At 50.3% G+C, this 20,607-nt stretch overlaps 7 protein-coding genes across 7 annotated transcripts; 3 read left to right on the forward strand and 4 right to left on the reverse strand.

The window, feature by feature from the left end:
* Positions 1–215: 215 nt before the first annotated feature.
* On the reverse strand, positions 216–1,788 carry BO94DRAFT_530467 (uncharacterized protein). The gene is made up of 3 exons (XM_025610676.1): positions 1,347–1,788; positions 892–1,170; positions 216–816 (listed from the first exon to the last, which is right to left on the reverse strand). The coding sequence occupies exons 1-3, from the start codon at positions 1,474–1,476 to the stop codon at positions 653–655; spliced, it is 573 nt and encodes a 190-aa protein (XP_025472487.1). The 5' UTR covers positions 1,477–1,788; the 3' UTR covers positions 216–652.
* Positions 1,789–3,101: 1,313 nt separating this feature from the next.
* BO94DRAFT_541832 (uncharacterized protein) lies at positions 3,102–5,899 on the reverse strand (the record flags this gene model as incomplete). Its single annotated transcript, XM_025613061.1, has 5 exons — positions 3,102–4,217; positions 4,264–4,489; positions 4,540–4,629; positions 4,852–5,635; positions 5,686–5,899. The coding sequence occupies 5 exons, from the start codon at positions 5,897–5,899 to the stop codon at positions 3,102–3,104; spliced, it is 2,430 nt and encodes an 809-aa protein (XP_025472488.1).
* Positions 5,900–7,789: 1,890 nt separating this feature from the next.
* BO94DRAFT_135031 (uncharacterized protein) lies at positions 7,790–8,741 on the reverse strand. The gene has a single exon (XM_025605685.1). It carries the CDS (start codon positions 8,677–8,679, stop codon positions 7,855–7,857), a length of 825 nt encoding a protein of 274 aa, XP_025472489.1. The 5' UTR covers positions 8,680–8,741; the 3' UTR covers positions 7,790–7,854.
* A 3,045-nt stretch (positions 8,742–11,786) lies between these two features.
* On the forward strand, positions 11,787–15,351 carry mph1 (3'-5' DNA helicase). Its single transcript, XM_025610677.1, has one exon. It carries the CDS (start codon positions 11,823–11,825, stop codon positions 15,210–15,212), a length of 3,390 nt encoding a protein of 1,129 aa, XP_025472490.1. The 5' UTR covers positions 11,787–11,822; the 3' UTR covers positions 15,213–15,351.
* Positions 15,352–15,780: 429 nt separating this feature from the next.
* BO94DRAFT_455824 (uncharacterized protein) lies at positions 15,781–16,867 on the reverse strand (the record flags this gene model as incomplete). Its single annotated transcript, XM_025607677.1, has 3 exons — positions 15,781–16,089; positions 16,235–16,511; positions 16,581–16,867. 3 exons carry the CDS (start codon positions 16,865–16,867, stop codon positions 15,781–15,783), a joined length of 873 nt encoding a protein of 290 aa, XP_025472491.1.
* An 853-nt stretch (positions 16,868–17,720) lies between these two features.
* Positions 17,721–18,697, forward strand: BO94DRAFT_506947 (NAD(P)-binding protein; the record flags this gene model as incomplete). Its single annotated transcript, XM_025609594.1, has 2 exons — positions 17,721–18,236; positions 18,322–18,697. Exons 1-2 carry the CDS (start codon positions 17,839–17,841, stop codon positions 18,695–18,697), a joined length of 774 nt encoding a protein of 257 aa, XP_025472492.1. The 5' UTR covers positions 17,721–17,838.
* Positions 18,698–18,783: 86 nt separating this feature from the next.
* BO94DRAFT_562367 (phosphotransferase family protein) lies at positions 18,784–20,503 on the forward strand (the record flags this gene model as incomplete). Its single annotated transcript, XM_025614283.1, has 2 exons — positions 18,784–19,588; positions 19,656–20,503. The coding sequence occupies 2 exons, from the start codon at positions 18,784–18,786 to the stop codon at positions 20,501–20,503; spliced, it is 1,653 nt and encodes a 550-aa protein (XP_025472493.1).
* Between the last annotated feature and the right edge of the window lie 104 nt (positions 20,504–20,607).

Below are 20,607 nucleotides of genomic sequence, written 5' to 3' on the forward strand. Positions count from 1 at the left end.
GACCTAATCGAAATGGAGATATGGCGATCGACACGCGTACCTTCCGAATAAGATGCATACGTCAGGTACGTATCCTGTCTTTCTCGGTTGGATACGTGCTCGGCATAGCCCGATACCTCCATCCGTTCGACCCAGTTCGGCACGGCGGATCTGCAACTACGATCGACTGACTGGGTCTGTGACTGAGACCTGGACCCAGTATTAGACCCACTGAGGGGGTGTTTACTGCTTGATTATTGTGGGTAATGGGTATATCTACTATGAGTGATAGTACAGTTTGACTTGGTTGTGTTATGTAATGAACGAAATCCATCAATCAATATGTGAGTACCTATAAATTGATGGGATCAATCACATCGCTAGCTCAGTACGATCGTCACAAGGTATTGAGAAGTGAAGAGAAGAGAAGAGAAGGAATAAAAAGATACAGAACCGAAGTAAGATATGGGTTAGGATAGTTGATTGAAGTATATAGATAAATCAAGCAAGTCAAGCAAGTAAGATAAAAGCGCATGAATACAAATTTCACATATTACTATTTGTTCTGTTTCCCGTAACTCAATAATAAGGGGTCCATCATATTAACACAGAGGTGTAGGAGGGGGAGGGGGTCTGGTATTTGCGGGGGTAGATCTGGTGTGGCTTGGTTCATTTACAGAGCCCAAGCAGCCAGAATGAATCCCACGACACCGGCCGCGGAAACTCCCAGCTTGAGCTGCGTGATGGCAGCGGCGTTTTCGGTCGAGCTGGCGTGAGAGCCTGTCGCAGTGCTGGTTCCGGTTCCAGAACCAGAGGAGCCGGACTTGTGGTTGGAGCCTGTGTGGGTGTGAGGGTTAGTATGTTGGGGATAGATGGGGAGTGGGAGGAGGAGGGGTTGGGGGAAGGACGTACTGGATCCAGTGGATGAAGAGGAGCTTCCACTCTTGGTGGTGCTGGCGTCGTTGGAGCCGGCCGTGGTGGCGGACGAGCCCGACGCGCCAGTCGCGCTGGCTGGGAAGAAGTAGCTGCTGTAGCAACTGCTCTGGCAGCTGGCGTAGGACTTCTGGTCGCTGGGGGAGCCGGAGCCCTGGGGACAGGCAGCAACGCAGCTGGTGGTGTCGTTGGCCTGGGCGTTGTTGGGGCAGGGGACTTGGTAGCATTCAGCGATGCAGCAGATGTCGGTGTCAGCGCCTAGGATTTATTAGTTGGGTTTGAGTTGGGGAGGATAGTGGTTGTGGTTGGTGGGGATGGAGTAGGGATATGCAGGCCGTTGGGCTATGCGGACGGGATTGAAATCGAGCCGGGATGATGGATGATGGGGAAATGAGGTGCATGGTTGGTTGGTGATGGGGGAAAGAAGCACTTACACTTGGTCGCGCAGGAGGCCTGGGGAGACAAGCTGGCGGTGGTGGTCGCGCTGGCAGTGGTGGAGGAGGCGTCCTGGGCGACGGCCAGGGCCAGTAGAGAGGACAAAGCGAGGGCGCTGTTGAACTTCATTTTGGTGGATAGAGAGATAAATAGATTGAGAGATAGATCAATGAGGGGGGAGGAAACGACAGACGTTAGATTGATCTGGGGGTGGAGAAGATAGCGAACGAGCGCAAAAGGTGGGACAAAACGAAAGACTTGTTGGTTGCTGTGAGGAGAAGGAGAAGGAGAAGAAAGAAGAGGAAGGGAAAGGAGGAGCGAGCGGCGAAGATAAGGTGAAAGGCGAGCAGACAATGAATGAATGAGCCGGGGTCACGGCCAGCGTATCAGGCGATACTGGATTCATCCGCTGCCATTAGTGGGGTTTCAGCGACTAGACATTACACAAGCTAAGTAGCTAACAGGTAGTCTCCTCCTCTCTCTCCTCATTTTCGGGATGGTCTCACTCTGGTCCGGAGCTAGTCCGCACCCTTACATGAAGTGGCGATTCCATTCAAGTCAATATGTCGGGAGGAGGCATCGGCCTATCTACATAATACTACATTCTAGGGGACCCAATCCGGGGAAGAAATTGCGCAGGAGCTTAAAGAGGGGCGCAATGCACAGTCCATGTCTGAGATCGGAGCCTGCAATTTCGAGGGCAGAAATGTCGGAGAAGTCAGAGTCAACGCTGAACCCTGAAAATCTGGGGACTGCGCAGGATCGGCTAAAAATAACCCTAGCAACCACAACCAAGGCTAAGAGCGACTACTAAGTCACTAAAGGGGCCACTAGTGAACCATCACTGTCCACCAGCCGGTCTTATCGCCTGGATGGAGTCGGGACAGCGCATCCAACGACACGGAGCACGGTCATTGGTGGGCTGGCCTGTCAGAAACTGTCATGAGGACTGGCTGGAATGTGGACGAGGGTAAAGTGTGGCACGGGGGACAGACAAGAATAATGAAGAATCGAATAAATAGGGGCCATGCATCATGCATCGACGCAGTACTTGCTACTTTGGGATTAGCGTGACTCGGGCAGATCCGACGTGGTTCTGGCCAATCCCGAGTCGAGGCACTCTAGGCACTCACCCCCCCAAAGGCAATTAATCGCCCATCATCAGCATCTCATGACATTGACGAAGGCTTCCATGGCACGCAATCCATCTATCATAGGCTCGGATTCCAGGTCCCGAGGGGTCCTCCTCGGCAACCGGGCTATATTACCTCAAGAAAGAATGAAGGAAAATGTAGTTGATTCTGCATATTCAAGTGTTAGGTAATGTTGCCGCTCTAATCTTATTTAGTTTCCTGTAATTGGTTCGGTTGAAGCAGACCATCGAGGTTGTCGAGAACATGCTGATATTGTTTGTATGGTAGCATTCTTACTTCGTATACCGTCGTAGCAGATCGAAAGGGGTCGACAATAGGGAGAACCAGGCCCTTCGATTCTCCTCTGCCCTGGAATGAAACGGACACAGGTCGGGCGGCTCTGCATGAGTACCTCCTATCGGGAAGGGGCATCTGAGAGCAGCTATAGGACCAAGGCGAGTCACAGTATGGCCTAGAAAGGGGACCGATTCGTCTGAATCAAAATCGTTCTAATTCAAACCCATGAGTCCTGTTCGCAATAGACCATTATGGTCGTGGCTCTCGTCGCTCGTTGAAGAGCTGGGAATGAGTTTCGCAATACAGTACTCGAGAACTCCAGTTCTATGTCAAAAGCAGCCCTCCCTCTTGTCGATCAACAATCTCTTTCCAGTCGACGTCACAACCGTCTGCCACATTTTGACGAGCTTCGCGCTCCCTCCATACCCCCTGTAGCACTTCTAGAGCCCGCTGGATATTATGGAAGTGGCGCTTCCCCATCATAACCTCCAGTCGCATGCAAACCATGTCCATATGGGCGCGATGGGTGGCCTCAGCTCCCGCCATGAAAAGAGGGAAGAGAAGAGCGGATTCAACGACTCCGCTGGACGGAATGATTTCAATATGCCGTAAAACGGTTACAATCTCATCTTGTATCTTAGAATGTAGGTCACGATAAAGATCCTCGGGCCAGGTCCCGGAAAGAACGTTTCGGAGCCTCAGTCCGCGAATTGCTCGGCGATAGAGGTATATCAAAGCACTACTGCGATAGGCGTGTGCTAGTGATGCCAGGGCCTGGTTCGTTCCTGGTGGACATACCCAGGCTTTTAGCCTTCTTTCAATCGAGGTAAAGCTTTCGTTCAATGGCATATAATCATTTACCAGATCCAACGGATTGAGACAACTGATATCTGATATGAAGACCAAGATACCGGCGGCAACCCCGAGGTACGTATCAACCACGTCTGTGATACCTTGTAGGTAAGAACCCGGAATCAGCGGCTGCGTTCCCAAGGTTACGCTACCTAGGATATCATGATACGCAAAGTTGCGCAATATCCACTGTCCTTCGGGGCTTTGTTTCAATGCATCAGGCCCCCGTATCAGGGAGCCTTCTGTGGATGTTGAAGACTGAGTAGACATAATTATATTCTTGGCACCAATAAGATGACTGTACCATCTAGTATGCCATCCCAGACAGACCTCCGATGTCATGAGGATGAGACTAGTAGCTGCGTTAACCTCACCAGATGAAATGTCATGGGACGAAAGCGACATTGCTAATGATCTGAGAGCATTGGATCGCGCCTCCAGAGCTGTGAAGCGATAACAGCTATCTCGAGATGCCAAGTGACCGGCCGACCAGGCGACTAAAGCGTCTGCTAGTGCTGGAGATTCTAACGTCATTGGGAGGAATGCTGCACTAATGTCAGCGTGTATAACGTATTCCGGATTACCATGCTGGAAGGCGTTTACCAGAGAGAAAACAATTGTATTGCTCGCTTACTGTCAGAAGTTGGGATAGAATCGTGATGTAGAAATTCATGGCAGATCGGCGCTTGGAATGTTCCACATTGCCGTGCGCATGGGAGGTTTTCCATTGGGACAGCATGTCCATCGTCGGGTTGGAAGCAGCAGAGAATACTTGGCGGGTTGACTCGCGAACACACTCGAGATTCAGGCGCTTGCAGGCCCCGCAGACCGGGAAAGTGTTGAGGGTGCATTTCTTGTGTCTGATTCTTGGCTTAACTGAGACCATGCACAATATGTTGCGGGTACTTACCTGTAGCGGCAGGTCAAGCAACCCGTCTTGTCATGCTTGGAACCATTGCGTCGTCTCACATCTTTCGTCGTCTCTGGGGGTCCCATGTTGCTTGGTCACGGTGAGAAGGAGATCAAAGTAGGAGACTACGGTAGTAGGTCTGGTCTACGGAGTACTGTGCGGATGAAATACGCCGTGGAGATCACGGTGGAGAGATAAGAGAAGGCTGACAAATCTGAATTACATCACAGTAGTACCCTTCGCAGATATATACCCTAAGGTACGCGGATCACCACCTTCCCCGTGTGAGTTGACCCCCACAGATATCCATACGCCTCCCTCACATCCACAAAGTCAAAAGTCCGATCAATGACCGGCCGAATCGAGTTGGACTCAAAACATGCCAGCATCTCCTGCAACTGCTCCCGGGAACCAACAACCACTCCACGCAGAATACACAACCGATCCAATGCCAAAAAAGCAGCATCCGGCCCCCGAAGCTCTTTCCCAGCACCCAGGGGGTCCGGGTTCGTGATATGTCCAATACAATGAATTATCCCATGCATGGCAATAGCATCGAAGGACTGTTGCAAGGTGAGAGTCCCACCGACTTCAATAATGTGATCGACGCCACGACCGTCCGTGATCCTCTTTGCCTCCGCTGCCCAATCCGGGTCCGTTCGATAGTTGATTGTGTGATTGGCACCGAGCTGTTTGGCTTTGGCCAGTTTCTCATCAGACGAGGAGGTCACAATGGCCGTTGCCCCTGCCGCGTGGGCAATCTGCAAAGCGAATGTCGAGACGCCTCCAGTGCCTTGTAGAAGAACGGTCTGGCCTGGTCGCAGAGGGGTCAATCCATACAGAGCATTCCAGGCCGTGAGGGCGGCGCAGGGCAGACAGGATGCTTCCTCGAAGGACAGATAATCCGGGATGCGAACCACCCCAGTTTTGGGGAAGATGAAGTACTCGCCGAGAAGACCTTGGATTTCACCTCCCAGCTGGGTCAGAAGTGTTTGAGGGGTGAGTCGGCCAGCGATGTGGTCTTGGGTGAAGTTTGCGAGGACTCGGTCGCCAGCCTTCCATTCTGTGACCCCTTCCCCAACTTTTTCGACGATACCTACTCACAAGTCAGGATGTGCAATGGGTCGCAAGCAGCTGGGTACATACCTGCACCGTCACTTCCTGGCACGAGCGCATCCGGTCCAGGAAATGGGTACGTTCCGATGGCGAGGATTCCGTCTCTCCAGTTTAGGGAGACCGCTTTGATTCGCACCAAGATCTGACCGTACTTTGGGGAGGCTTTGGGGACATCTCGCAGAACCAAGCTGTCAAAGCCCTTTTTCTGCGGAAGATAGTATTGCTTGAAGGTTGACTGAGACATTGTTGTTTAAGTGAGGATGCTTGCAATTTTTTATCTACCGCGGGGAGGTTTGAGACCATTTATAGGCGACATGTCGGACAACTGGAGACATGATTCCAGAGGAACCCTTTGAGTTTCTCTGTATAGACTGCAGATAGATAGTAGATACGCCATTTACGCCCGGCCGAGACCCACTTATTAGACCCACCGAGAGCCTACTAAAGATACGCCATTTACGCTGAGCGAATCATGGAGATTGTTGGGGGTCGGCTCATAGGAGCAATTATAGACTCTCCTACAGTCACCCTGTCTTGGTATATGAGGGTAACTTGGGTTGCCCTCCATTTAGGGACTTGGGTAGTCTGGAGATAAGAATGCAATCATAACAAAATACAGCTCATAATACACTGAACAGTCTTCAAAATTGTATCGATATAGTTCCCAACATCTCTACCTCAATCTATTAAATCAACCATTATCGTCTCCAGTTGATGAAAAGTACGGCAATATTACAACTAACCCCATTTTCGACACCGTGAAATTTCTTTCACTACTACCTACGAGTATTTTGGTATAGATGCCGAGCGAATCACCGCCGTTTGATATAAGTCGCCGGATGACCATCTAAAAGACTATTCATCCTTTTTCACTGCCCCTTAACATAGTATCCACTCAACCCCACAATCTTCCATCATTTACATCCCCAAAACTCTCCAGTCGCGTTATCGGCATGAATATCGGCTTAGAAACACAGATAGCATGTCTTATCCATCTCACCGGCTTCCTTATCCTCAACATGACATTGAATCCGCCATCCCGGACGAAAATTGGGTGATTAGTGACTTGTGCGCTGCAATACTAATGACGCTTACTTGCCAGGTGGTCAACTGGCTTTGCTTTCAGCGCGCTAACCGATGCTGTCGACCCTAGCAGTCATTTGCCATAGCACTGCGTCTAGATTCAAGTTGGAACAGTGAGTTTCAATCGTGCTTTCCATGGAAGTAAGTTCTGGATACTGTCCACTCGCTGCTTCCCTTCTTGGGTTTTCGACTTTCCCACACCAATTTTACTTACAGAAAAGCTCTCTCACAGTGCCTATCAAGATATCAAGATATACTCAAAAACCGAGAGTATTTCTGTCATCCATTCCACCATTTCGTGACAATTCCCCACCAACCCCGAGGTTCGGCTCCTGACCACGGAGGGTCCTCGTCCATCAGATGGGCCTCCACCCCGCTGGCAGATGGTTTTGGGAGACACCCAAGTGGCACACCACTTTCGACCAATTCGCTTCTGGTGAATATCCTAAGCAGGCGGCGAGATTTTGGCTCGTTTCCAGGCGCCCTAGACTTCGGATCATAGAGTGCCAGAACAACAGAATAGTCGAAATGGGGATCCGCGCCGCAGCTCAGGAAACACTCTACCGTCCGAAGAACGCGAAGTCGGGTCCGACGTGACATATTAACGGGGAGGTTATCGACAAAATGGCCCCATATTGTACATCCTTTATAGCAAATGTTGACATTGGGACATTTCGAAACCATGGCGTCAACGACATCACAGAGAAGGAACGGAAAATCGTCGGAATCACCCCGCTGGTTCCAGTTGGCCTTCTGCATGACGAGAAACTCCGCCCAGGCTGTTCCTGGTCCGCGATCACTATGAACAGTGGCACCATGGCTCAAGAGCTGTTGCATGACTTGGAGGAGAATCACACGACTTGCTGGCTCGATGGTCTGCCACGACTGTGCAATGGAGTTCAGGAATCGGATCCACACAGTATTATCTTTTGCTCCCAGATCCCAGTCTGGATCAGCCCCCCTATCGAGGAGAAGTTCAACCATATCTGGGTTGGGGACCTCGAAATACCCACCCACGAGATCTTGTGTAGTGCATGGAAATAAAGCACATAGCAAAAGTGCGCTCAGGTACTCTCGCGTCTGCAATCTTGGTTCATCGTCAAGTCTTTCACGGACTTACAGAAAGAGGTCTCTTCGAACGCATATAGCCGTGAAGCTACCACCTACGGCCTCGGTTAGATGCCGTATGGGCCCGAAGGTATCCGGCTCCATGAAAGAGTTCAGGAGGTTGGCTCCGAACTTGGAATAGAGAACTGCGATGACACGCTCCAACTCGTCCAACAAGTCTGTCTGGGGACTAGAGTTCTGCCCACAAAATTCAGACTCACGAGCAAAACACGTGGCATTTTCTACCAGTGTTACAAAAAGCGGGCGAATACTCGCCAAGCTCAGTCCTGGGGGCAGACATTTGACTTGTTGTAGGAATGATGCACAGAGCCAACGAAGCGAATCAAATATTGCCAGTAACCGACTTGAGAACATTCCACGCATTTCGTCTGCTTCAAGAAAGTCCCGCACTGTGCGGTGCAAGAAATCAACACGGTAGAGCTGAAAATCATCGGGTGTTGGGAAATTACTTTTGGTACTCCTAGGTATATTTGTACGCCTACCAGAGCTCTGTAGTAACGCTTCTAGAGCAGTTGAAGGTATAGAGGTTTGTGTGGCCGTTGTTATTTCCAGGAGATCCTGACATCTGGCATTCAAACGCTTACTCATAGCCCGGCATCGTGATCTCAGATCAATCGCTGTAAGGGGCTTGATATGTGAAGCAAGCACGAGCCGAACGGGATCGTCTTCATCGAGGAAAGAATATGTCAACAGGCTCAGAGCCCTCTTTGACTGCAAGACAATATCGAAGCATTTCGCTGCTTCTACCCTATATGTTGAGTCAACGTTATTGAGCATGTGGCGAAAATAGGCCTCCAAGTCCGTTGGAAGCATCCGAAGCCTCCGTTGCAAATCCGGGAGTCGATCCTCATTCTCAAGTCCACGTTGCAGAGAACGGACCACGAGATAGACCCAGAGGAAGACACCGTTGGCTCTGCTGACAACCTCGTGCACCAGGTCACATCCTTGCGCATTTTCTTCGTGGATAAACCTTCGATATGTGGCATGTCCACCTAGTTTGGTTTGCACATAGAGGAAATTATCATTTCTCGTAAGGTCTTCCAGGAGAAGATATGGATAATCCTTTTCGCCAAATGCCGCCTGAAAGACATTCCATGGTCGACTGGAGAGACAGAGCTTGACGTTTTTATTGCGATCAACGAGATTGCATAAGAGGTCTATCAGCTCTGCATGATCACCATGGTATTCATCGAGTCCATCAATGAAAAAACAGAACTTGGATGAGATGGTATCCTGTCTCGCCAACCGGTAGCATGCGTCGATCAATTGGGACCTTGACCATAGACCAGGGGATGTGCTGTTCGTCCATTTGTCGATGTCTCCATGCCACTCCGAGGGAAATACCTCTTCGATAAGGTTTGGGTGTTTCTGTAAGACTTCATGCAGTATTGATCGGAGCAGGCCCTCCTGGGACTTCTGAAGCGTGGTGCCAGCATTCCAAAAGAAGAATCGGGCCGTGATCAACTGTTTATTACCAGCCCAAGAACGCAGTGCGGCACGACTGAGCTTGTGGGTGCAGAGAAACTTCATCAATGTTGACTTCCCTGATCCAGCTTTGCCAGAGACCCAGTATATTCCGCTTCCATCCTTTAGCCACTCGTGCAACAAGCATTGAGCAGACGAGTTGGACGAGTATTGCGCACTGAATACCCATTCAAAGGTCTTGGCATGCGATTCTCGGATTTGAGATTGCCTCTCCCGAATGGAGCGGTACGAGAGACTATCCAACAGCCTGGTTTGAACAGCGAGTTTATCGCTGGCCTTGATCCACCGAGAAAGGTTTGATATGGTCTCATTGAACTCGCCTGTTCTGGAATCTTGGACTCGAAACCATGTTGCAAGGCCTTCATTCGCGGCCAGGTGATCTCGCATGCTGGCGACTGCTTCTGAGGCTATTAAGATGCTTTCGGTACATGTCATTTGTCTCCTTCAGCATTTGAGTATTTGCCGCAGTGAGGATTTGTGATTGGCGGTTAATCCCATAGAACTCCTGCAAGGATTTCCATGTTGCAGAGCTGTGATCGCAGAAGATCAACATCAGACATGTGCTCAACTGCTGGCCGTAGGTGTCAAGCTTCCTTGCAAACTTATCAATTTCTCCTGACTTTCTCATGCGTCGCAAAGCAATGCGAAAAGCTTCCCATTTTCTGTGCAGTGAATAGTCTGCCTTTGTTCGTGCTTGGCCATCAGTTGGCGCATGCAATGACGTGAAATTTTCTGCGGCGGTCGAGGTTTTAAGAAGGCGCAAAAGATCATCCAGGTCTTTTGCCAGCTTTTTACATCCCTCGGAAATCTCCAGCAAGAGCTTCTCTCCGCGTGGATACTCATGTCCCGGTAGCGAGGAGGGTAGAAGACGGGCACTGTCGGCCAGCTCCAGGAGCCGCCCGGCCGCGGACTGGAGCTCCGCATCATCAACATAAGTCCCGGTGGCCGACTTGTAGATTTCGCGACTCTTCGAAAATAGTTTGCATCCGAGTTCGACAAATTGGACGACGTTCCCCACGAGTGACAACGAGGACAATGGATCCAGAACCATTCTTGCAAGTGTCGCGGGCACCTACCTTGGTGGGTATTTGACCGGTACTTCTAGAACCTGCACCTAAAAAGGTGACTTGCACAATGAGAAGCTCCTTGATATTTATTCTCACTCGCATTCGTGCCAACAAAGGTGTCTGTGGTGAGCTGTGCTCCGCATGTTGTGTCTGCAAGGCTACAGCCTCCTGCAGGTTGGGTAGAAGAATAGCACTGCCTCGGCAAGGCTGGCCACCCATAAACCTTCTGCCAAGGTAGGATCTGGCTTGTGGTTGGCCTTTGACCAGGGTATTGTCAGCCATTCTTCGTGCATGCGAGACCATCGGGTTGCCTCTTCATCCATGGCCGATCACATCTCTTTACGAGATGACGGGCCACATCCACCCGCATTCATGCGGGGTGGGTGACACAGTGCGACAAATCACTTCCAATCAGACAGAACATCATGCATGTGGTAAGCTGGGACAACCCTGGCAAAGCCTTTGCATACTCTCACCCCAAGCAAAAGCATGGATTGAAATTGGCCTGCATTGTATTAATGACATACCCAGCTTGGGTATGCGCCATTATTCACTATGATCACGAACCAGTTGAAGACTGTTGATGTGGAAGAACTCGCATTATAGTAACTCAAGTTGTAAAAAAAGGCAAGTGAACCTCAGTCTGTCTACAAGCTTCTAGGCTTGCAAAGTATTTACTGCTACTCCATCACCTCGACACAGTGACATTCAGAGAATTAGTTTGTCTGAGTGGATGGGATAAGTATCGCGAATTCGAAGTGGCTTGCTGTCCTGTGCAACAGGGAGCGCCTTGATTCTTTGTCCGCAATCCGAGAACGGATGCCCAGTGCTTCCTGTATCTCCTAGCTATATAAAAGTCCCTAGAGACCTGCCAATGTAAAGTCCTTCAGGCAACACAATTGGTTCAAATTGCTCTCTCCGTCCGGTTCTTCGCTAGAAGCCTGCTCCTTCTTCCCCCTCGGTGGTGAGCACATCAAAACCTTTGCCTATTCCCGTTCTAGGTTAGGGTATGCTATCAACCCAGCGCTGAAGAAATCCCAGCACTAGCTCAGCTGATGTTAGTGCAGTCCCCAGTTGGGCTGGGCCGGCACCATGATTGTATGAACTTAGGAGCGTGGGATTCTACTGGCCGAATCACTTCTGATTAGCGCTATACATGTTTGAGAGCGTGCGTGATTGAGGACTATTAATGCGACATGTAAGTCGCACTTAGTATGTTAAACTAAATGTAAACTAGGGCTCATGGCAGTGCATTTGATATAGAGGGCATCCATAGTTGCTTACTCACAAATTACATAAGCCATACTATCAGATCGGGGCAAGTGATTGCTATCGGACGCGTCGTCGCGTGTGGCCGCTCCATTGTGGCATCGAGCTCATCCTACGAACCACCTCGGGTTCGACATGTCCGGCCTTGATGGTGGCTCGTCCGACTACTTTGATGATGATCTGGCCGACTGGGTTGTCGACCGGCCTTCGGATGCGGCAGGTACTCCAACCGATCCTGATACCCCTCCACCAGCCAAACGCCGTCGCCTGAAAGCTGGGGGAAGTCCTTCAGAGGGTTTACAATCACACCAAAAACGCCGTACCGGTAGTAGCGATAGATTTGAGGCCGGTCCAAGCTCCGACTCGTTTATCGACCATGACGATGACGAACTGCCGTCGCCCGAGCGAGAGTCGTACTACTTCCAGGATGATCAGGACCGGGATGCGCGGTCAAAATACAAGGTCTTCGCTCCAAAGAACAGAAACATTCAGGAGAACATCTTTGTTACTCAGCTAACGCAGCCCCCTTCCCCTCCGGAAATGCTTCGTGGCCCTCGCTGGAAGAAGCCCGATCCTAGCATGCTTCGAACAACCACAACCGCGCTGCCTGACAAGCAAAGGAGAGGAAGCGGTGCTGGTGGTGGCAGTGACGATGACGAGTATGACGATGATGAAGAGATGAAAGCGGCAATTGAGGCGTCGCTGCAATCGTTCGAGGAAGAGAGTTCCCGACCAACTCCCTCCCTACCTTTACATCCGTCCCCTCGTCCTTCAGTCGCCCCCGCGGCTATACAGCCAAGCACAGCCATCGAAGCCTCCGATGACCTTTTCGACGATATACCCGACGATGCCTTTGATTCAGATCTATCCATGTCCCCGCCGCCTGTGGCCCAGTCGCGCCCAGCAGCTCCGTCTTTCACACAATCATCCAATCGCCCATTGGGTGTTCGCCAGACCACACTGTTCGATATGGCTGTCAGGAACCCGGAAAACCAGCCACCGCGCGGTGAACAGGTGTTCTCGCCGCCTGAGAAGAGCGAACCACCTACTCAGCATAAATTAAACCAGGATGCACTGGGTACATGGGTCTATCCGACGAACTTGGGCAAGACTCGGGACTATCAATTCAATATCGCGCAGAAAGGCCTCTTTCATAACCTCCTTGTGGCACTACCGACTGGTCTTGGTAAAACGTTTATTGCAGCTACAATCATGCTCAATTGGTTTCGGTGGACTCAGGATGCGCAGATCGTATTTGTTGCGCCTACCAAACCGTTGGTTTCTCAGCAGATTTCTGCGTGTTTTGGAATTGCGGGAATCCCCAGATCACAGACAACCATGCTCACGGGGGAGGCTGCTCCAGGAATCCGAGCCGAAGAATGGAAGGCCAAGCGCGTGTTTTTCATGACTCCCCAAACGTTGGTCAACGATCTCAAAACTGGAATTGCTGACCCGAAGCGGATCGTTCTGGTCGTTGTTGATGAAGCTCATCGCGCAACTGGCGGTTATGCTTACGTGGAAGTGGTGAAGTTCCTCCGGCGGTATAACCAGAGCTTCCGTGTCTTGGCCTTGACAGCCACCCCAGGCTCGACAGTGGAGTCTGTACAGGCTGTTATTGATGGACTGGATATTTCGAGGGTCGAGATACGAACAGAGCATTCGCTGGATATCAGAGAGTATGTTCATTCTAAAAATACGGAAGTGCAAACATTTCAGAATTCGGAGGAGATGGTCCTTTGCATGGACCTTATGTCGAGAGCCTTGCAACCGCTTCTTGATCAGCTGCGAAGTACAAATGCCTATTGGGGACGAGACCCAATGGGGCTAACTGCGTTTGGTCTCACCAAAGCCAGACAGCAGTGGATGCTGTCAGAATCTGGCAGAAACGCCCATTTTGGTGTGAAGGCCAAGATGAATGCCATATTCACTGTTCTGGCTAGCTTGGCACATGGTATTGATCTTCTAAAGTATCATGGGATCACGCCTTTTTACCGTCATCTTGTGCATTTCCAATCCAACACGGACGGGCAAAAGGGTGGCAAGTATCAACGGCAGGTCGTGCAAGATGACAACTTCAAAAAGCTTATGAACCATCTGCAGCCGTGGACTAAGAACCCAGAGTTTATTGGTCATCCAAAACTGGAGTATCTGAAACAGGTTGTGTTGAATCATTTCATGGATTCCGGTGAAGGTTCCGGTACAGGCGAAAACCAGGATCAACCGGCCACCCGCGTGATGATTTTCGTACACTTCCGTGATAGCGCGGAAGAGGTGACGAGAGTACTCAAAAGATACGAGCCCATGATTCGGCCCCATGTCTTTGTTGGGCAGAGCAGCGCCAAGGGCTCGGAAGGAATGGGCCAGAAAACGCAACTCGACATTGTGCAGAAGTTCAAGAAGGGAACGTACAATACCATCGTTGCGACATCTATCGGTGAGGAAGGGTTGGATATTGGTGAAGTGGACCTCATTGTGTGTTACGACTCCTCTGCTTCCCCCATTCGCATGCTGCAGCGTATGGGACGTACCGGCCGGAAGAGGGCCGGAAATATCACCCTCCTTCTCATGCAAGGCAAGGAGGAGGAATCGTACATCAAGGCCAAGGATAATTATGAAAAGATGCAGCAGATGATAGCCAGTGGTACCCGGTTCACCTTTCACGACGACATGTCTCCGCGCATCCTTCCTCCAGGTGTACGGCCTATTGCCGATAAACGAGCGATTGAGATTCCCGAGGAGAATGCCGCGGGCGATTTGCCAGAACCAAAGCGGCGAGGACGGGCTCCCAAGCGGCCGCCAAAGAAGTTCCATATGCCTGATAATGTCGAGACTGGATTCACCACCGCGTCGCATCTGGCGGGGACTACCAAGCGCAAAACCCAAAGCAAAAGTAAGACTCGCACGCCGACTCCAGAGCCCGTGGAACTGCCGGCGCTTGAAGACGTCTTGCTTACCCCAGCGCAGCAAAACGAACTTGAACACCTCTATAGCAACGCCGGGCCCAGTGAAGAGTTGTTGGTCTGCTATCCCAGGAGCGACGCCTTCCCACGTCTTCAACTCGCCCCAAGACCTACAAAGGCTGTTAGGCACGGGTCCTTGACTTGTCGCATGATCAAGACATTGCAGAAGATGGATCAAGTGAGCCCGGACTGTGAGGATCGTTACAAAGAGGTTTTGGCCCGAGAGTCGGCCTCCCGGCCGGAGACAGTGTCACCCAGATCCGACGGCCATGGGATTAATGACCGTTCAAGGTACAGACCTAGTCCCATTACTATGAATATACCACCCAAAGAAAAATACCCCGATGAGGAAGATCTCTTTGAGATCCAACCAACACCGCCACGAAAGCACTCAATGTTTAAGGCTGCCCCAGAGATTGAACCATTTTACTGTTCACAACGGACGCAAGACGAAAATACGGACGATGATTTCGACCCTCCGGATGTCGACACTCTTTTGAATAGTAGTGTTGATAACAGGACTCGGAAACGAGGCCTGTTTGTCCTTGATGACAGCGATGACTGAATTGGACCTAACGAGCAATGACCTTGGATAGCATACTGCATTGGTACACTTTCGGTTACATATACCCTGAAGCAATAGATTCATTTTTTAAACATCCCGGAAGGCCTCCTTCAACTCTTTTTGAAGTTTTTAGACTGGGAAATGACATGTAGTAGATCGTGCTTCAAATCATCGATCTGCTATCGGAGTATGGAATGTAGTGTCAGATGCTAGAAGAGTTCTAGTACTTGCTAAGTGAACTGTCTTCATTCCATTTGGATACCTGTGTGACACATCCTGCCCTCTTCCCTCCCCTCATGAGTCCTTGGAGAATACACATGAGCAAACCTTCTGTAGCATTAGATGAAGACCGAATTTATCCAAACCCCAGTGGCTTTCACACCCAACAGCCCATAAAGTCACCTTATTCGCACAGCTCGCTGCTATATCTAATACCCATATCTAGATACAAACGCCCCCAAGCAACAGAGGACGAAGCCAGACTAATACCTTAATCAGAAGATAAGTAACTCATGTTTCGCAGCCCAACCACCACCGTTATCAACATCCTTCCTTTTGCTCCGATCATCTAAGATACTCGCCTTGTCTTGTTCTTTTCTCTGTTTTCCTGCTCACATCCTCGTTTGGCACCGTGCCTAACTACACCATTCAAATCATCCGGCGGGGATAAATTCGGAGCAACTAGCTCCGTCACGATCCGACCCGTGAATATTGTGTAAGGCTTGAATGGAATCCTCTCATGCCGAATATTGGGCCAATTAACCCCTTCGGTGGCATTGTTCGAATCCCTAAGAATTGCCAGCATCCTTGCGGATATCTCTATCTCGTAGAGATGGATATATTCTTCCTCGAGTGCGTGGGTGACAAGTAGTCGCGACTGTTGGGAGTAGATGAGCTGGGGACTGACTACTACCAAGCTGGCGCGGCGGCCTAATTGAGAAAGAAGACAGACATACTGTGTAATTTGGTGGTTTTGGTGGTTTTACTTCGCGCTCTTGAAGCTGTGTCAACGCCACCAAAACACATAGGAAATAAGGATCCTCGGCCCATTCGGTTGGGGTTATCTGAGCCGCTCGTTTATTGCGAATACTCGCACCAATGAGATTAAGTCTTCCGCTTGGATCAGGACGAGGCTCGAATTGGTCGAGACGAGCTCCGGTGACATTTGTATAATGCAGATAACCTATTAAGGGGGGAGAATGGCTAGGGGTGAGCTCGGTGGGTTGTCCATGGCGGTGGAACACAGTATAGTGTGGTCGATGAACAGGCTGGCCTGCAAAGAAGAATGGAGATCCTTTGCTGTGTGGTGAAGGGGTCAGTCAGTTGCTCAGGCTAGGCTATGGATAGGTTGAATGTCTCGTTTCTTACCGAGTTTTTGCAAATGCGCGACCCTCACCAACTAGTATGCGGACAAGGCATCGATGCTTCACGTCCATGAATAGGTTGGTCGCAAGTGACTCGACATTACTGAGGCTTCTATCATTATTGGACCCACTGTCGTCGAGGGTTGTCTCTATGCTGGAGGCTTCGATGTCTTCGAATTGACAGCCAAGGAGGTCGAGATGGTGAGAAGTCCAGAAGAGTGGGTTCACAAATAGATCGCGATGATGACGCATGAGAATGCGGAATGTCTTTGGAGCAGGATCAGCTGCCATGGTGGAGATGAGTGGAATAAGGCCGACGCTTCTTTGCCTTCCCTCACGGGTGCTTTTTCTGAATGCAAACGGTGACGTGATGAGAGTTGGTGTAAATGCGAACTGGGCTTATCCACTGTGGGGATGGGGATGGGGATCATCACAGTAGATAATATCACTCACCACTACTAGTACATTCACTTCGAATTAGCAACAATGACCAATCAAGACCAAATCACCGGATAGAGCCTCATTTCAAGAAAAACCTTGAATGTTGCTTGTTTTCAATTATTCTCTTCGATTGTTTCCAACCGGGTAGGTGTGTAGCAGGCAGCAACTGAGCAGCCTGGCGCCTGCCTACTTGGGCGGGCCTGACGTCCCACGCGTTTGGGTTCTCCTTGCTTTCTGACAAAATAACTGGAAAATGACAAACGACACTTTTTCTATTGTTCCTTCCTTGTGATATGCCTCCTCTTCTCACCATGGGAAGGGCCGTTTCACATTCTTCGTCTACTATGTTAGGTTTAACTCGCTTTTTCTTTTTATAGAAAAAAAGGAGGCATTCACCGCCTTTTGTATATCTGTATACCTGCCTAAAGCCATGCGTACACGTCTCAAATTACTGAAAACAGAATCCTTTACGTGTCTTTACGTGAAGGTTCTGGATTCCATGCAATAGAAGGACCCTGGGATAGACAAATCTATCATGTTGCAAGATTGGCCGTATAAACAGCCTGCATTAGCGGCCGCAAAGTGGAGATATGAAGTGGATCCTCAGGGCACAAAGCGTGGAGACTGACGATATCGATGATTGCATAGCAAGATTTTTGTTACTTTTTCTCTGATACTTTTCCTCTTTTCAGGCAGAATATAAACCCTTTATCATATCCGACATATCCAATTGAAATCTCATTTTCCCTTTTTTTTCCGCCGCGTACTCTCAACCTCTTTCCCCAAATTTAGCCTGGAATAGTACCTCGTTATATGCTCCGATGGGTCGTATTCTAGTCACTGGCTCTGCGGATAGACTCGGCCTCAAGGCTGCCCGACGGCTAGTTCAACGAGGACATACCGTTTACCTCCATGCGCGCAATGAAAAACGCGCGCTGGACACCAAGTCAGCCTGTCCCGGTGCTGCGGGAGTCTTGACAGCCGATTTATCCAACCTTGCCAAGACCCTCCAACTTGCCAAAGAAGCGAACGCTATTGGCAATTTCAATGCCATTATTCACAACGCCGGAATGCTAGACGGTCCCTTCCGAAAGACTCCGGACACCGGCATAGCGTCTGTCAACGTCCTCGCACCGTACGTACTTTCGTGTCTAATGCGCCCGCCAAAGCGCATTGTTTATATTGCATCGTGTTGGGACACAGAGTCTTCGTTCCGTCTGTTCTCCAGATGGCCAGCGGATTTCCGTTTTGGCCTACTGGTATGAACTTAACACATCGCAATTGCACCGTCAGGCGGACACGAGCGTGGAGGACGTCTTTCGGTTCAGACGGGGAGAGGCTGGGTTTCGGGATTTCCCTGCATACTGCGACTCCAAGTTCCATGTCATGCTTCTCGCCAATGCGGTAGCTCGGAGATTCAAGAACACAACAGTGTCTTCAGTGCACCCGGGCTGGGTTGCAACGAAACCGGGTGGACAGGGTGCACCGGATAGCTTGGAGGATGGCGTGGCAACGTATGTCATGTTGGCTGAGGGGTGTGATGCCCCGAACCAGCCGGGGAGGTATTTCGACCCGAAGAAGAAGGTCGGGACGCCGCTTCCCGCCACGGCAGATGTCCAGCTGCAAGAGAAGCTTGTCAAGGCTTGTGAAGATGTGACGGGTCTGACACTTCCCATCTAGGGTGCAACAAGGTAACAATGTACATAAGCACGAATTCAAGTCTGTTTTAGAGGGATGCTTAAAAGTGCTGATGTGACACGTGAGGCATGCATGCTAAGCTCGTGCTGACCAACCAGAAAGCAGGCCAGCCCCCTTTCTTCATCCATGTGCCTCTCAACTATCTCATTCACTCACCTAAGTTGTTCGTTCCCTCTGGCGCTTGCCCTTGGATATTCAATGCCTTCTCTGAGGTCATGGACACCAATGCCATCATTGATATCATCCACGTGGTGCAAGGTCAGCTTTGGGTTGACCAGATGAACGAGACCCATCGAACGGGCCGTCTCTGTCAGTGGGTGTCAACTTTCCATCCCGATAAACTTCCCTGTCAACTTGATGGCACCTTTCATCATGGTGCTTTTAATGCCGGCGTGAAGATGGTCTTCCGTGACCGCACTGCCTGGATGGTTCGTTTCCCTCGAGTAGGGATGGTCTCTGACGAATATGCCGACGAGAAGGTGGCCATGGAGGTCACGGCTCTGGATCTTATCCGCCATCGAACTGCTATTCCTGTCCCGAGAGTCCGGGCATGGGGTCCCGCTGCCAGCAACCCTCTTGGTCTCGGCCCGTTTATCATGATGGACTTCATTGAAGGTGTGAGCCTTAGCGATCTTCTCCGAGATCCCAACGCCGAGTGCCCCAGCAGAGTCATGAGGGAGGATATCAGCGATAATGATGTGGAATTTATCTATAGACAGTTGGCGAACTTTTGGCTCCAGCTCTTCAAGCTCGATTTTGACCATATCGGCAGCCTGCCATCGCCACAGGCCGAAGCCCGTAACCCTACACTGCCACGGCCGCTAACATTCAAGGCACATAGTATTCTACAGAATGGAGGAGTTAATACCTTTGGTACGTCTTGTTTCCTCTCTTGATACTCTCAGCAAATGGACTGTCTTGGCTGACGAATGATGTCAAGGTGATCGAACCCAGGGATTTGCGACGACGACCGAGTATTTTCAGTATGTCGTCGGCCAGGACTTGGAACAGCTTGTTCATCAGCCAAACTCGATCGTCGGTGAATACGACGCTAAGAATAAATATTTAGCATTTCAGGTCCTCAAGACCCTGATACCTGACTTGATCAACGCGAAGTATGATCGTTGCAAGTTTAAGCTGATTTGCGACGATCTTGGCTTGACGAATCTAATTGTTCGTGGCAGGGAAGACCTTACGGTTATTGGAGTAGTGGACCTCGAGTGGTCTTACATTGGACCTGCCCAGCTGTTTGGCTCGGCACCGTGGTGGCTTCTTCAAGACAGGCCCGTCAACAGCACGTGGGATTGCGAAGGCGACGAGCCGCCCAAGATTGCCACCCGGTACTTTAAATACCTAGATCTTTTCATACGCGTCCTGGAGGAGGAAGAAGAAGAAGCAGGAATGTCAGAGCACAAAGAGACAGAGCTTTCCAATCTCGTCAAGTGGTCGCAAGCCTCCGGAGCCATGTGGCTGCATATGCTTCTCTCATCTGGTTTCAATGACCATCGCAGTTTTCCTTTTACGCAACTGCGCCGACATGTGGGGACTACCGAGTGGGCAAGGCGTGAGAAGGACTTTGACCACGCAAAAGAGCTTGATGCATTTGCGGAGGGGAAGGTGAATGAGTTGCTTAAGTATGATGAAGCCTTGGAGAAGATAGAGGAGAACAAAACGCTCGTGGATAGCGGGAATATGACAAAGCAGGAATTCTGTGCCAAGGCTCTATCAGAGCCAGGCTGTATTCTCAATACTCCATTAGTGACGCACGATGAAACGAGAAATGGCTAGAGATTGTTCCACAAGCCGGCTGCCTGGCTCGGCTTGCAAGCTGCAAAGCTGAGAGTAACTGATAGGACAGGATGACGATATACTAGATCGCCAAACAGAAAAGA

The sequence above is a fragment of the Aspergillus sclerotioniger genome (assembly GCF_003184525.1).
Source record: "Aspergillus sclerotioniger CBS 115572 chromosome Unknown BO94scaffold_2, whole genome shotgun sequence".
Lineage (NCBI taxonomy): Eukaryota > Fungi > Ascomycota > Eurotiomycetes > Eurotiales > Aspergillaceae > Aspergillus > Aspergillus sclerotioniger.

Bases quoted from the DNA above. Each gene is read 5' to 3' on its own strand.
- BO94DRAFT_530467 (XM_025610676.1), bottom strand. From the start codon at position 1,476: ATGAAGTTCAACAGCGCCCTCGCTTTGTCCTCTCTACTGGCCCTGGCC. The intron at 1,171-1,346 runs GTAAGTGCTTCT...AATAAATCCTAG, and splicing joins GGCCTCCTGCGCGACCAAGT to GCGCTGACACCGACATCTGC. The intron at 817-891 runs GTACGTCCTTCC...ACACCCACACAG, and splicing joins CTCTTCATCCACTGGATCCA to GCTCCAACCACAAGTCCGGC.
- BO94DRAFT_135031 (XM_025605685.1), bottom strand. From the start codon at position 8,679: ATGCTTCCAACGGACTTGGAGGCCTATTTTCGCCACATGCTCAATAAC.
- mph1 (XM_025610677.1), top strand. From the start codon at position 11,823: ATGTCCGGCCTTGATGGTGGCTCGTCCGACTACTTTGATGATGATCTG.